Source organism: Halichoerus grypus, chromosome 4 (genome assembly GCF_964656455.1).
Source record: "Halichoerus grypus chromosome 4, mHalGry1.hap1.1, whole genome shotgun sequence".
Taxonomy (NCBI): Eukaryota; Metazoa; Chordata; class Mammalia; order Carnivora; family Phocidae; genus Halichoerus; species Halichoerus grypus.
Genome location: NC_135715.1, coordinates 62,735,606 through 62,752,830, shown reverse-complemented (window position 1 = coordinate 62,752,830; position 17,225 = coordinate 62,735,606). Strand labels below are relative to the sequence as shown.

Here is a 17,225-nt window from a genome sequence, read left to right as displayed (position 1 = left end):
GTATCTCAACATCTATTGATTCTAGCTTCCTATTCTCTCTGATCTCTGTCCCATCCTCTCCACTTGCACTAACTTTGCCTAACTTGGTGCTCACCTGATGACATCAACCTACTTGTTCACCTCCTTTTCCTGAGTACTTAGACCAGAGTAGGAGCTCAAAACTCTTTGTTGGTAAGATGAATCCATTGTAACAATTCTTCTCTCCACCTCTGCCCCTCCAGTGACTCACGACCATAGTAGCTCCGGGGATCTTTGTAAACCACACAAACCTGTCGTCAGGCCACATCCCCCCCACCTCCCACGTCAAATGCTTCCACCACCTCCACGATCAGGTGTGATCTTCTTAGCATGGCCTACAGAGCACTTCTTCCCTTTCCACCTCCTGTCTAGCCTTATCTCCCACCATGCCCCGAGGCACCCTCCCTGCAGCCCTAGGAGACAGCAGACAGCACCAGAACTCGTTAAGGACCTCCCCTCTCTTTTTAGCAAGATATGATGAGCATAGGATAAAGAGCAGACTTCAATTGCACAGATGGATGGATTCTGGAAAATGTGTACATCTGTAACCACCATCTTAATCAACACACGGGGCATTTCCATCACCCCAGGAAGTTCCCTGTGTCCTCACCAGTTAATGCCTTCAGGGTAATCACTGCTCTCATTTCTATCACCATATATTAGTTTTGCCTGTGTGTCTGGCTCCTTTTGTTCAACATAACATCAGAGATTCATCTGTGTCATCATGTATATCAGAAGTTCACTTCTTTTTATTGTGGAGTAGTATTCTACTATTTAAATATACCGCAATTTCTTTATGTACTGGCAGACATTTGAGTTGTTCTCAGTTTGGGAGTATTATGTATCAAACCGAAATGTACATTTTTATATAACTTTTTTGCTGGCGGAGATTTTTTTTTTTTTTTTTTTTTTTGGCGTAAATACCTAGGAGGAGGATTAGTTTGGTTAGCTTCATAAGAAACTGCCTAATGGTCTTCCAACCATGCATCTCTGTGCTTGGTAATGTTGGGTGTTAACATTTTTATTTTGGTCATTCTAGTGTATGTTAAGTGGTGTGCCATTGTGGCTCCACATGCATTTTCTTCTGCACTAATGATGCTGAGCACCTTTTCAATATGGTTATTGGCATTTGTATATTCTCCTTTGTGATATATCCCATTCAAGTTTTTATCTGCTTAAAAAAAATTGAGTTATTCATTTTTTTTATTATTCGTTTGCCAGATACATAACTTCCAGTCTCCTTTTCACTTTCTTAATGATGTCTTTTGAAGAGCAGAAAATTGTAATTTCTCATCTTTCTTTTTCTATGCCTTTTTAATTTGTCTGTGCAAGATTCTTTACCCAGCAGGAATTTCCCCCCTGTGTTGAGATTCATTTGACATCACAGGATACGGAAATCATGCATTTTTCTTCTTCCTTTTCCCCCACAAGCGTGGGGCCAACTTGAGAGCAGGAGTCATGTTTTATATCTAGTGGGATACTTAGCAAGTAGCAGGTGCTCAAGGACAATTTATTACCCAAATACACAAGTGAATGTGTTGAAAATCGGAAGAGTTAGTTCCATTTATCAGTTAACTTTTTTGCATGTCATTTTCTGAAAACAAGGAAAACTCCCCACTTAACCTCACAAGTGTGTCCAAGCAAGAAAAGCTTTATGAGATCGTGAAAATGAGGGGGTTCTGCCCCTTAAGTGTATATCAGTAAGCAGCCTGTGAATAGACACATTTCACAGATTTTATTATTCATGCTGTTGTTATTATTTCATGAATCCTGGTTTTTATTTGAAAGGAAGTACATGTAATTTCTTTTGGTAATTCTTAATAAATTAAATGCTCCTTATGAAATGCTGGGACATCTTGAACCAAAAACACAAATGACTAGTCAGAACTCGAGATATAAGGGTTTGCCATTTGACTGCATCCTGTTGGAGTGATCAGCTTTTTATTCTAGTGAGGTTCACTAATGTCTAAAATCATATGGGTCACATAAAAACAACAATGTCATCATTAAATCTGTCCAAGAAATAACCTCAGTGAATTCCATAGAGAACTCCCACTTGATAATGGGAGTTAAGAAATCATAATACTATTCTGACAGGAAGGTGTGGTTAAAAAACATTTGAAAAGCACCAGCAATAATGAAAATGATGGGCTCATTGAGGAAGCAAAGTGTAATCTCCTCTTGGCAGGAAAACATAAAGTGGAGAAACCCCTGCTTGGCGGACAATGAGACACAATCAAAGGACATTCAGCCCATTATGAATTAAGCATCTGAGAGCAGAATGACTTTTTCCATAGCAACAAAGCCTTAGAAAGTCCAGAATTTTATTGGCCAGATTCTTGTATTGTTCTTCCAGGCCAGCATGAATCCTCACGCTGGATGATTAAAAGTACCAGAAGCAAGTGTGACATTCAGATATTCAAGCTCAATTGATAAATATGTATAGAAAGAATAGAAAATGTAGTTACACGTATAAATAACCAGAATGCTCAATTCCCCAATTCGAAAAGTACACAATTTAGAAACTAATTCAAACTGAAGTTTTAAGGATTTGATGCAATAACTCAGGGTTGCCCAATAAAATAATATATCCATTACCCAGGATGCAATCTTTGCTCCTTAAAGTGTTGGTTCTGCTACGGGGTGATGAAAAGGTCCAAATCCTTCCCTTTAGTCAAAGCTTTATGCGGGGAGAAGAGATGTGAGATAATCTTTCTCCAATGGCCAAGAACCCTAAAAGAGAGTGGTGTGCAATTGTCCCTGGCCCAGAAGTACTAAAGAAACGCAGCACCGTGTTGAAGGTGGAGTGGCAGCAAGTCACAGGTGGCTTGTCACGACGCTGGCGTCATCCCGGACACTGTCGGCCCAGACACCTCCCCAACATTGACCTGGCTCTGGTTGCCTTAAACCATGTCTGACTATTGTCCAGATTCTCAAAGTCAATCCAGAATAGAGTTGAAATTCTTCTCTCATAAGAATTTGGTCATGATTTAAATGTAGTTAGAATTCTAGTTGCAAAGAATTTCAGTTGAAAGCAGGAACTCTTACTTACCTTTAATAGCTTGTGTGCCTAGAACAATGCCTGGTTGGGTGATTAGGGAGAGAATTAATGGGAGGACTTAGGAGGAAAAGGAAAATTTATAGGACTGTTGGAGTAGAAAGGCTATATTTAGAAAATTAAAGAAGCAAATCCAGCAACTGAATTAACACTCCACGACTCATTTAACTATTGATCAAAGAGAATTTATTCACAGGGTTTTTCAAATACAAACAAAATAGCACTTTTAAATTTTTTTTATACAAAATGAATATTGAAATAAATGTGGTACAGCACAGTACAATAATGAACAAAAGAAAACAAGATCTAATGAATGGATAATGTCTCTCATTACTCTCACTCCGTCAACTGAATTCTCTCCTACAGTGGACAGGAAGTTGCCTCTTTACTTCATAAGAATATCATAGCAGAAGCTACTCAGATAAAGAAATCTTGCATATTTTTGAATAATATTGAAATACAAAGGCTTAACTCTAAATGTCTGCATAAACACTGAACACATGTTGAGGGCATAAAGAGTTTATGCAGGATATACAAAATACTGATAGAGTGGCTTATTGGTCCATTTATTAGGTTTAACGTATGCTTTATAAAGTGATAATACTGTATTTTAAGTGTACATTAAAAAGAAAACAGAGGAGTAATGCACTGCTAAACCTTGCATACAATCTGTGTAACAATGTCTATGTTTGTGCGTGGGCATGTGTGTGGATGCGCATATGTCTGTATGTGCTTTCAGAAGCGCCATGACCTACAGGGAACATCTGTGCGTTACCCTGCTTCCCAACATAATACTGTTTCTACTAGCCCTTTTAATTTTCATAGTCCTCATCTTTTAAAAAAATCCAAAACCCTTGTTTGCATATATAGGTTTGTTTGGTGTGTGTATGTGTTCAACGTTAACAATACTCTGTGGAATAGAAACACCCAACACCCTGCAATAGTTTTAGCCTTTGGTCCATTCTTCTCTCTTTTTCCATATTCTCCATTTCTTTTGCAAATCTTGCACAACCCTTTGCCATTACGTAATGTTGACCGTTCCATTGGGTTTCATTTCATTAGCACTGTATGGATTAGAGAACCGCTATTCCACCTTTTGAAAGCAGCTGGATGTTTCAGTCTCTCCAGACCCCTTTGGCCTATCTTCTCCTCTGTTTGCTCTCAGTGGCTCCATCTCAGTAGGGGTACTGCTTCTGTTTCTTGCCCGAGAAGCAAGCCAGCCATGTGCACAGCAGCATGGCGGTGGCAGCACCTGCCCCCGTGCAATAGTAGGCCCAGCCGATCTCACACTTACCTAGGGACACAGGAGGGGGAGAGAAGACAGGCAGAGATCAGGATGATTTTTCAGGACACTCTGTTATTTCTCCCAGTGTGTGTGCTCCTGGCGTACTGCAATAAAACTGAAATACCCATTAAAAGTGTGGTGTACTCACTCAAATGGAATGATAACAAGTGCTGAAAGCTATCTCAATACTGAAGAAAGAATGGTTGTGTGCATTTCAGAAGGACCTCAGGCCCATGCCTCCTGCTAGCTAAGAAGATAGAAGCCTATTCTCTTCCACCAATGCTCACTCTTCTGGCTGAAGAAAAGGAGGAATGACAGCAATCAGGATGGGGGGATAAAAGTATTAGTTCTAACAGAAATCATTCAAACTGATATGCACAATGAAAAAAAATCAAAATATAGATACAGTCCTTCTGCAAAGGGACCACTCTGAGGAGGAGATCCATTTGAAGGATGATGCTAAAATGAATACGGCTATTTATATAAAATTGCCGAATGACTTACACTTTGCCTTTCTAATTGAAGAACAAAAATTCCCAGGTTCTTCTGGGGTCAACACTCACTTTTAAATTAAAATGTCATAAATGAGAGCAAAATGAAAAGGGTTCAAATGGGCCCTGACCTGTCAGAGTTGGATTAGTACTCCTGGTAATAACAACACACCCACAATACTAAAAATATAATTAGTGAAAGCAAGCAGAAGTAGCTATTTTAGTTTCAGAGAGAGCAGACTTCAAAGCAAGAAAAGTTATCAGGTATAAAAAAGGGCCTTACATAATGATAAAGGAGTGAATTTTCCAAGGAGACATAATAATCTGTAATGTGTGTGTGCTTATCAACAGAGCATCAAATTACATGACACAAAAACTGACAGATTTCAAGGAGAAATAGATAAATCCATTATCATAGTTGGAGACTTCAACACTCTTCTACTGGAAATTGACAGATGCAGAAAAAATCTGAAAGGACATAGTTGATATCAGTCAACTGAATATAACTGACATCTACAGACTACTTCAACCAACAACAGCAGAATACACATTCTTCTCAAGGTCACATGGAAAATACAGAAAGATTCTGGGCTGTAATACTCACCTTAAAACATTTAAAAGAATAGAAATCATACCTTGTCTACTCTTAGACTACAATGGAGTTAACCAGAAATCAGTGACAGAAAGATCACTGGAAAATACCAAAATTTGTGGAGATTAAACAACACTTCTAAATAACACAGGACCAAAGAAGAAATCTCAAAAGAAATTAAAAAATAGTATGAACTAAATGAAAATGAAAACACAACTTATCAAAATTTGTAGACTGCAAAGGAAACAGTGCTTAGAGGGAAATGAATAGCATCAAAAGCATATCTTAGAAAAGAAGAAAGATCTATAATCAATAATATAAGTTTCTGCCTTAGGAAACTAGAAAAAGAAGAATAAATTAAACTCAAAGTAAGCAGAAGAAAATAAATGAGTTAGAGCAGAAATCATTAACGTTCTATGAAACCATCATTGCCCTAACACCAAAACTAGACAAAAACATTACAAGAAAACTACAAACCATATTTTTCATGAATAGAGATACAAAAATTCTCAACAAACTATTAGCGAATTGAATCCGATCTTGCCATTTGCAACGACGTGGATGGAACTGGAGGGTATTATGCTGAGCGAAATAAGTCAAACAGAGAAAGACATGTATCATATGACCTCACTGATATGAGGAATTCTTAATCTCAGGAAACAAACTGAGGGTTGCTGGAGTGGGGGGTGGGGTGGGAGGGATGGGGTGACTGGGTGATGGACACTGGGGAGGGTATGTGTTCTGGTAAGCGCTGTGAATTGTGCAAGACTGTTGAATCTCAGATCTGTACCTCTGAAACAAATAATGCAATATATGTTAAGAAAGAAAAAAAAGAAGAAGAATGTAGCAGGAGGGGAAGAATGAAGGGGGGGAAATCGGAGGGGGAGAAGAACCATGAGAGACGATGGACTCTGAAAAACAAACTGAGGGTTCTAGAGGGGAGGGGGTTGGGAGGATGGGTTAGCCTGGTGATGGGTATTGAGGAGGGCACGTTCTGCATGGAGCACTGGGTGTTATGCACAAACAATGAATCATGGAACACTATATCTAAAACTAATGATGTAATGTATGGGGATTAACATAACAATAAAAAAATTAAAAAAAAAAAAAGAATTATACATACAACCAAGTGTAATTTATCCCAAATATAAAAGGCTGGTTTAGCATTCAAAAGTCAGTTAATTACTGGGGTGCATGGGTGGCTCAGTCGGTTAAGTATTTTGACTCAGTTCATGATCTCAGGGTCATGGGATCAAGCCCCACACCAGGAATCCACACTTGGCAGGGAGTCTGCTTGAGATTCTTTCTCTCCCTCTGCCCACCCCCCCGCCTAAAATGGGTAAATTAATCTTTAAAAAAAGCCAATTAATATAATGTATCACATCAAAAGACTAAAAGAAAAAAATCACATTATCATATTGATAGATGCAAAAAAAAGATTTAACAAAAATCCAACATCCATTCACAATTAAAAAAAATTCTCAGTGAACTAGGAATAGAGAGAAACTTTCTCAACTTGTCAAAGAATATCTAAGAACGTTTACAGCTAATATCATACCTAATGGTGAGAAACTTAAAGCTTTTCATTTTCAGATTAATTTTCATTAGTGCCTATAAGAAATTCAGGAGAATTTTGAGGGATTACCATTTCAATGATCTTGATGAAACTGCTTAGACATGGTTATCATTAAACTTCAATAAGAAAGTCCAATAATTTATTAATATTTTCAGGGTAAAATAAATGGCAAAAGAAGACCGCTCTATTGTACTGTGTTGTGCCTTTCCCACAAGGTAAGGATGTCCCCTCTCACCACTCCTCTGCAACATTTTACTGAAGGTTCTAGCTAATGCAATAAGGCAGGAAAAGAAAATAAAAGGTATACAGATTGGGAAGAAGAAAATAAAACTGTCTTTGTAGATGGCATGATTGTATCTATGGAAAATGTGAAAGAATCTACAAAACAAACAAACAAACAAACAAAACACTCCTGGAACTAATAAGTGATTATAGCAAGGTTACAGGATATACAAGGTTAATATACAAAAGTCAATTGCTTCCTATATACCAGCAATGAACAAGTGGAATTTGGAATTTAAAAGATAATACCATTTACATTAGCACTCCCCAAAATGAAATAATTGGGTATAAATCTAATAAAATATGTACAAGATCCATATGAGAAAATCTACAAAACTCATGAACAAAATCAAAGGACTGAATAAATGGAGAAATATTCCATGTTCACAAATAGGAAGACCTGATAGTATGAAGAGGTCAGTCCCTCCCAATTTGGTCTATAGATTTAGTGCAATCCTATTCAAAATCTCAGAAAGTTATTTTGTGGATATTGACAAACTGATTCTAAAGTTTATATGAAGGAGCAAAAGACTCAGAATAGTGAACAAAATTTCAACAAATTTCAACACAGTTTGAGGACTGACACTACTCAACTTCAAGACTTACTATGAATCTCCAGTAACCAAAACAGTGTGGTATTGGTGAAAGAACAGACAAATAGATCAGTGGAATAGAATAGAGAGCCCAGAAATAGACCCACATAAATATAGTTAAGTGATCTTTAAAAAAGGAGCAGAAGCAATAAAATGAAGCAAAGATAGTCTTTTCAATAAATGGTGCTGGAATATCTGGACATCCACATGCAAAAAAAGGAAATTGCACATAGACCTTACAGTCTTCACAAAAATTAACTAAAACTAGATCATAGATCTAAATGTAACACATAAAACTACACAACTCCTCAAAGATAACATAACAGAAAACCTAGGTAACCTTGAGTACGGTAATGACTCTAGATATAACACAATCCATAAAAAGCACAATCCATGAAAGAACTAATTGAAAGGCTGAACTTCATTAACATTAAAAAAAAAAAACCCTCTGCTCTGTGAAAAGCAGTGTTAAGAGAATGAGAAGATAAGACATAGATTGGGAGAAAATATTTGCAAAAGATATATCTGATAAAGGAATCTTATCCAAAATATACAAAGAACCCTTGAAATTCAACAATAAGAAAACAACCTGATCTTAAAAATGGGCCAAAGATCCTAACAGACACTTTACCAAAGAAGATATACAGATGGCAGATAAGCATTTGAAAAGATACTCCATATTATATGTCATAACGGAAGTGCAAGCTAAAATGAGATACCACTTCATACTTTTTAGAATGGCCAAAATCTGGAACACTGACACCACCAAATGCTGGTGAGTATGTGAAACAAGAGGAACCCTCATTCATTGGTGGTGGGGATGCAAAATCATACAGTCACTCTAGAAGACAGTTTGGTGGTTTCTTATAAAAGTAAACATACTCTTACCATACAATTCAGCAATCACACTCTTTGACATTTACCTAAAGGAGCCGAAAACTCACGTCCACACAAAAATCTGCACATGGATGTTTTTAGCAGCTTTATCCATAATTGCCAAAACTTTAAAGCAACCAAGATGCCCTTCAGAGCCAGGACTCAAACTTGGGTTCCATGTTCAAAAAAAAAAAGAAGTCATTGACCCAGAATCTCCTAGTTGAATTAATAAAATAGGTTTCTGCATTCATTAATCCTCCCCTTCCTAATTTTTTTACAGCATTCAAATTATTCTTTTTGTGTGCACAGTATGGAAGGCCTCTATATCTTGCATTGAACATTGTCTTTTCTGCTCTAATTTTAATTACTTTTTTAGCCAGTCTTATGATCTTATCAGAAAATGCTTTAACAACGATTTCCCTCCCTTTTCTTTTGTTATCATTTATACGTTACATTAGATACAAACACATACACCTAGATACTTAGATTTCAGTCACTGAACACATAAACCATAGACTGAAAACTATACCCTTTTTTTTTTAACAAGCCAATCATTTTATCGTGTTCATTAATAACTTTTCTTTTGAAAAATACAAAGACTGTTAAGTGTAGCATGCACTTTGCGTATCTTCACCCCATTTACAGATAAGAAGGTGAGGTCAGGCAAAGCCAAGTGAGTCACTGGCTTGTGACCATACAGGAACAGCAGCAAGATTAAATCGAGGGCCTCCACATCTCAAGAGGACACTACCTGGGGACACAGACAACAGGCTATGTGCAGTCTTTGCCCTGGGTGTCATCCTTGCCTTCTCCCTTTCCATATCGAATATTAGTAACAATTTAAACATAGCAAACATGTACTGATTACTACTTGCTCCAAATCGTTAGAAGAGCTTTACATGGAGTAAGTATTAATGCATTTAATCCTAATCTGAACATGATGTGATAGGTACATTCAGACGGGAAAACTAAAGCCAAGAAAAATGTAATAACCTGCCCAAAGACTCGTCCGTAGTAAGTGGCAATCCTTTGCCTCTCTCTCCAAAATTTATCCTCTGCGCTACCACTCCTCAAGTGCCTGCCAACACCCTTGAGCCGTCTTACCTGCCATCACCGCTTTCCTGTCTCCCTGCTCCTGCTTATGGCATCACCAACAGCAGGTAGCTATCTCGTAAAAAGTAAATCGTGTTAAGACCCTGCCTTACTTAAAATTTTCTAATGGACTGTCAAACATCCAGTCTCCTTCCAATGGCCTATGAGGGCTCGAATGAGCCTGTTACCTGCCTACTTTTCAAAACTCATGACCAACTCCCCTCTCGTCTTCTTTCTGGATACACTGGCTACCCTCTCTGGACCTCCTGAGGCTTGTTGCTGGCTTGGGTGCTTCACGATCATTATTCCTTCTACTCAGAAAGTTCTAGTCCAGATCATTAGGCAGCTGGCTCCTTCTGAAACAGCAACTCTGTAAGGATTTGTCCCACCCCCGCCCCCACTTGCTTCATCAAAGTCACACTATTTCTCTACCTCACTTTATTGCCTTTGTAGCAAGCACTTACTATGGTTTGTAAATACTGCGTGCGTGTGTGTGTATGTGTGTGTGCGCACGCGTGCGCCTGAGTGCATGTGTTTAATTTCAGTCTCTCCCACTAGAATGAAAGCTTCAATTAGGGGAGATGTTTGTATATTTTCTTCCCTACTCTACTGCTACAACAGTGCTTGGCTCATAGTAGGCACTCACTAAATAAATGTTGAATGAAAGGCAGAGTAAAAGAAAAACAGAAAGAAAGGAAGCAAAGTAGGAAAATACCAGTCCCTGAAAAACAGAGTAAATCTGGAATTTTATTATAAGAATAACTCTGGTCCTGTTTTGGCACAGAAATATTGGAGAGAAGTTCCCAAACCAACTTTATAGCATTTACAGCCTCATACAGAGTGTGTTAAATGTAACAGGTTAATAGATCCTGAACGATCACATCTCCACCTCGGGGTAGGTCTCATTGGCACAATGACCTCATAGATTCAATAGGTATTTTTCAAGGGTAACAGAATCCCCTTTCGTGTACCAAATTTTCTGATAACCATCCGCAAGTGTGTCTGGGGAATAATATCCACTGGTAAATCTTAGGAATAATCTCCATTTTGAATTATTCTTTAGCTGGATTAAATAAATCTAGGAGGAAGAATTAATAGATAGCTAAGAGAGATGGCAAGTGGTTTAGAACCTTTCAAGAAGTCAGCAAAATTTGTGGGCAATCCATTCAGCCTAGGGCTCATAACATGGAACACAATCAATCACTCATTAATAACAAGGTACTGACCTACACACAGTTCCATGACCTAACAGGAAAAGCAGAGGGCATAATTCTTTATCAACTATTGGACACTTATTCAAGAAAAAGTAACTGGTGAGGGCAGTTATTTGAAAATAGTCCATGTGACAGTAGCCGTGTGTATTAAATAAAGATGAAAAAGAAGCTACTAAAGAATTGACTACTTAGGACCCAGGAGAGAGGGCATACTTTTTTTTTTTCTCCACGGAAGTCAATAGAATATAGGGGCTCTTAACTGGCAAGGCTGGTAGCAGATGGTATAGATATTCTACCTAATTCCTTTATACCCTTTCTTTGGTCCTGAGTTCCCACCCTTAGCTTCTGATTGTGCTCTGCTCCTAACAGCTTACCCTTGCGACCCTCTTCAGAGGACCCATGAGTATGGAGCCTCGTTGCCCCAACTCTCAGAGACTTAAGTGCCCCCTGGTGTGGCCAGTAGCCAATGACTGACTGGTGCAGAAGTATGAAAGCCGGTTTCCTCACCTCCAGGTGAGACAAAATCTGTGGTAGAATGAATGTTCCAGAGCCCCAGTGAGTTCAGGGTGAGGCTGGGATCTCACCTCAAACTGCACCCTTGCCTGGCATTTACCCCTTCGCTACCTTACTTCCCACTTCCTTACTAGTTTCTTGAACATGAATCCTCGTCTCAGGATCTGCTCTGGGGAACTTGATTTAAGACGAGAGCAAGTGAACAAAATCTTTCTTGATTATTCTTTTTCATAATAAAGGTTTGTGAGGTTTCAGTTGTCAGAGGCTTAACCCCACCACCCACCTACCCAACGCACCCAGGCCCTACCATTGCTGAAGGACCCACAGGATAGAGTCTTCAGTGATGTGGGAAACAAAGGTAAAAGAGAAAAAATTAAATTTCCTTATTACTTATGTCCATTGACAAAGTCCTTGAAACAGGTAGAGCGACCTACCTCTGGGAGCTCTGCTGCGTCGATGTTAATACTTTGCTAAGGGCAAAAGGCAACCTGAGGCTAACATTATCCCAACCCCCTAGGATCCTGTGAGTCTACTTAAACATATAAAAACTCCTTTGGAAACTTCCTTTATCTCTACCCCCCAAGATATATGTTGGCAATCATCCCCCAAGCATATGGTCCACTGATTTACATCTGAAGGGTCTCATGACTAGGGTTTTACTAGACAGTGATAAATGACCTTTTCCTAACAATAGCTAGCCCCCTTGAGGTCCTGAAAACTTTGCTTCCAAAATTCCTTAGAGACTTACCTTGTCCCTAACCCCTTCCCACCTTGAAAGTAGACAATCGGCCACTCCTGACAAACGCAGGGCAACTCTTTCTGCCCAGGGGTCCTGTCCCTGGGCTTTAATAAAACCACCTTTTGCACTGAAGATGTCTCAGGAATTCTTTCTTAGCCATCAGCTCTGAACCCCGACATTTCCTACATCATTCAGCACCAGGTGTCTACACTACTGTCTTCCAAGGGGCAAATCCAACTCCATGCCTTGTTAAGTATTTCTAATAATTGTTGTTTCTGGAGCTCTTCTTGTTGTGTCATAAAACATGCAGTCAACTCATCAAACCAGCTGTTTATTAGATGAAAATAGAAAGAAAGGAAACTAAATAAAGTTATTTAAAAAGTGTGCTATAGGAGGGACGCCTGGGTGGCTCAGTCGGTTAAGCGTCTGCCCTCGGCTCGGGTCATGATCCCAGGGTCCTGGGATCGAGTCCCGCATCGGGCTCCCTGCTCCGCGGGGAGCCTGCTTCTCCCTCTGCCTCTGTCTCTCTCTCTGTCTCTCATGAATAAATAAATAAAATCTTAAAAAAAAAAAAAAGTGTGCTATAGGAAAAGAAAATGTTTGAGAATGTCATCAGATATTGCCACTAAGTACTCATCTATGCAAATTTATGTGTGTAATCTACACATTTTGTGATTTATTTTTTTTATTTTTTATTTTTTTAAAGATTTTATTTATTTATTTGACAGAGAGATAGAGAGAGAGAACAAGTAGGCAGAGAGGCAGGCAGAGAGAGAGGGAGAAGCAGGCTCCCCGCCGAGCAGGGAGCCCGATGCGGGGCTCGATCCCAGGACCCTGGGATCATGACCTGAGCCGAAGGCAGCTGCTCAACCAACTGAGCCACCCAGGCGCGCCTACACATTTTGTGATTTAAATTCAGCAACTGGCTCAGATCCAAAATAAGCAACTAATGTTCAGTGCGATTTAGAAGAAAAATATTCCTCTATTTCAGATACGAAGACTTTCACTTACTAAGTAATTCATAAAATACAGAATCATTAAATCAATATGGATTTATTCTGGTATTTTGGATTATTTAGACATATAGCCAGCCCATCAAACTACCCTCAAAAGAATATACAAAAAAACATATACACACACAGATACACACACACAAATACCTTTTGAGAAGCAGGAAATGGTGAAGATCAATCTGGTAAGATCAACATGTGTCAATAGGATTTAGGCAAATCTAAAGAAACACTAAGTCATCCAACCCCTGATTCTTGATTCCTGTCCTCCCATTCTTCCTCTCTCCCTCAATTCATTCATCGAGTCAACAAATATTTATTAAGTGCCTACTTTAGGAATCACTGGGTGATGAGGATCTTATTGGAAACAAGATAGATATAGTCCCTGCTATCAAGGAGTTTTGTCTAGTCAAGGAAGTACAAAACAATAATTATGCAGATTATTATATAATGATAATTGAGACACGCGATTTGATGAAAAAAAATTCAGGATGCTAAGACAGCCAATCACAAAGGATCTTTAGATCTTTAGATCAGTGAAGGTGAGCCTTAAATTAGAAGTGAAATACACGCTGAGACCTGGAAGAAGAGCAGGACCAAGCCAAGTGGAAATATGAAAGGCCAGGGAAGAGTGTACTTGCACTTGGGGGCTGGGAAAGGAGAAATATGGGCAAATTAAGTCTTGTTAAAGCATTGCTCAAGAAAGAAATGAACAGGGTGCCTGGGTGGCTCAGTTGGTTAAGCGACTGCCTTCGGCTCAGGTCATGATCCTGGAGTCCCGGGATCGAGTCCCGCATCGGGCTCCCTGCTCGGCGGGGAGTCTGCTTCTCCCTCTGACCCTCCTCCCTCTCATGCTCTCTGTCTCTCATTCTCTCTCTCTCAAATAAATAAATAAAATCTTTAAAAAAAAAAAAAAGAAAGAAATGAACGCCACTTTGGGTGTAAGCAAGAGATGGGGTTGGGTGTGACCACCTCCAGAGTTTGAGAGCTTGAAGCCTAAAAACTTCCTCTCCAGAATTTTTATCTGTATTAGTAGATAGAAACGTAAGGTATTCAACATTGATCAATAAATCTCGAACACCTATTATATGTGTTTCAATGGAACAGGAGCTGGAGACCCAGCGGCGAACAAGACAGAAAGGGCCTTTGGCCTAACAAAGTGTATGTTCTAGTAAGACCGATTCCCAAGGATCGCTCACATCACTTGCATTATTCTGAAACCATCCCTTGTATATTTTACACATATATTTTGTAGAAGTTCAGTTGGATGAAATTAATAAGATACAAGAGGGATTTCTTTTTCATGAAACATAAATACAAATACAAAATATCTAGAGTTGGTGAGAGTTCTGTGACTTTCCAACTGCACACGGGACACCCTGTACCTTGAACTTCCCCACAGGAGAAAGAAAAGGAGATTATTATTATTTTTTTTCTCTTTGAGCATGATTCCATTGTTCAAACCCACATGCTCAATAATAAGACATTAGCACCATGTTTTACAATAATAAGAGGAAAAAGTGTTTTTGAGTACATTAGGCTATCAGGAAAGTTTATATGTTTTAAATGGCATGGTGGTCCCTGAGTAGTAGTAACAGGACTTAAGGAAACCAGGAAATGTGGGGGCCATTCTTCCAAGGCCCCTCTCTCCCCCTTTCATGGCAATAAATGCTTGTTATTATAATGCAAACCAAAAGCATTTTGCTAGAGGGCAAGTTCTGTCTGTGATCCTCAGGAAATTAGAGAAGCAAATCTGTTTAAACTTTCCCTTTTGCTCTCTGTAATGCTCCATCAGACAGGACTCCAAGCTTGCTTGGTTGGCAAACTGCTGCTTTCAACAATGGGGAATACTATTCTTGACAGATAAAATAGAGGTTAATGGGACAAAAAGCAGCAAACCACAGTCCCCTGCCAAGTCAATGGAAAAAGATGCTGTGGCGGCGATCCAGGGCGGGCCGGAAGAGGAGATGGGGTGCGAGAGGTGTGGCTATTTTTTTCCGGGGGCTCAAGTTAGTTTTTGGTGCGGCTTGCATCAGTAATAGAGACAGAAGAAAAAGTACAAAGAATCCAGCCATACTACGAGTAACAATGGAATTCCAGAGATCTTTTCATCTTTTGAGGAAATGGCAGTTTAACCTCTGCTTTTTCATTAATTGGTCCCATTAACATTTCAGAGCCTAGATCTGACACTGTGTCTGCCTGGTCTCCTTTGGTATCCTGGTGCTCAGTACAACGCCCGCACCACAGCGGACGATCAATATAAGTTCCTGGCAGGAATGAGTATCAGACACGGTACTGAGAAGAGGTGCTGCGCTGAGAACAGGAATCCGAAATTAATAATTATATAACAGCCGTCATGTATATAAACTGTGAGCCAGGTGCGGGACAGTTTGCAAGTGGCATCTCTCACTTCATTATTTTTGCCTCTGATGCTTTCCAGAAATTAGAGAAACAAATCTGATTATATTTTCCCAGCATGGTTCCCATTGCGAAGAGGAAGAAATTGTTTTACCTGCAAGGTAAGTAATTTGCCTAGTATCTCAAATAAATGGCTTCGACTTGAACTTGGTTGGGTCAAACTGATTTCAGAACTTTCTCCTGTGCTCCTGATAATGTATTAGGATGTCCTACATCAAATGTATTTTTCCCATTTCCATGTGTTAAGATAGTACTTGTTGATGTGGGAAACAAAGGAAAAATTAAAATTATTAAATTTCCTGGCTACCTAGAGCCCATCGACAAGTCCTTGAAACAAGCAGAATGACCTTCCTGTAGGGACTCAGCTGCCTCGAGGTTGTTGCTTTGCTAAGGGCAAAAGGCAATCTTAGTCAACCCCCAGGATCCTGTAAGTCTTTTTTAAGATATAAAAACTCCTTTCGAAACTTCCTTTATCTCTACTCCCCAAGATACATCCCCCAAGCATATGACCCAGTGATATACATCTGGAGGGTCTCATGACTAGGGTTTTACTAGACAGTGATAAATGACTTTTTCCCAACAACAGCTAGTCCACTCCGGATCCTGGAAACCTTGTTTCCAAAATTCCTTAGAAACTTACACTGTCCTTAACCCTCTCCCAACACATAGCTCAGGCAGCCCTGCCCTCTCACTCATGCCTTCTGACAAAACTCCACGTGTGCTGGCCTCCCCGGGCTCTGCATTTGAACCTGAGCCTCATCCATTCCCAGCTTCCTCCTTTCTTCACTAGGTCACTGCCAAGTTCCCAGACTTGTGGCCACAAGGGCCTGAGTCCAGATATCATAAGACGACTGACTTTATTTATCAAGGTGGAATACCTTTCCTCTGTGATTTTTAAAATGTTCACCATGCTATGATATAAATGCAAAGCCTGTGTAGAAAAGAAGCAGACATTTTCAATATCATCCTTTTTGCTGGATAAATAATGAGGGCACACAAAGGTGGAAGGATCAGTGGAGAGACAGAAACTTTTGTCCTCTTAAATACCAGGGACAAAAGTTGGATAGGTCTTTCTCCTCTTGAATAAACTCCTTCATGTCTCTTCATATTCAGACCATCTTGTCTGCATATGCATTAAAACAAACAAACAAAAATAACGAAGAATGAAAAGAATCTATTGCTGGACCAATTCCATTTGTTCTTTTGTGAAGTTACTGAACAAAGGTGTCACTAGTAAAAAAGAAACAAGTTTTAAACCTTTGGCCTAAAACCTACAAAGGCTTTATTTAATTCAAATGTTTAATGAAACAAGTGGTTAAAATGATACCTTGTATGTCTGAAAAGAGAAGAGAAGAACACCCAAACTTGGTGGCTGGGTACAAAATGTAGAGGTAAAAAGACTGAAGGAAGAAAGTACATGAAGTGTGGGTCTTTCTCAAGGTCCTGGGCGGGTGCCCATCTGTTCATT

The 17,225-nt window shown here is 39.3% G+C and overlaps 1 protein-coding gene across 1 annotated transcript in view; it reads right to left on the bottom strand.

The window, feature by feature from the left end:
* Positions 1-3,245: 3,245 nt before the first annotated feature.
* LHFPL6 (LHFPL tetraspan subfamily member 6) overlaps positions 3,246-17,225 on the bottom strand; it is a 239,374-nt gene continuing 225,394 nt past the window's right edge. Inside the window, exon 4 of the mRNA XM_078070420.1 lies at positions 3,246-4,370. Coding sequence (XP_077926546.1) covers positions 4,252-4,370 — 119 coding nt within the window. The 3' untranslated portion in view covers positions 3,246-4,251. The remainder of the gene's footprint in view (positions 4,371-17,225) is intronic.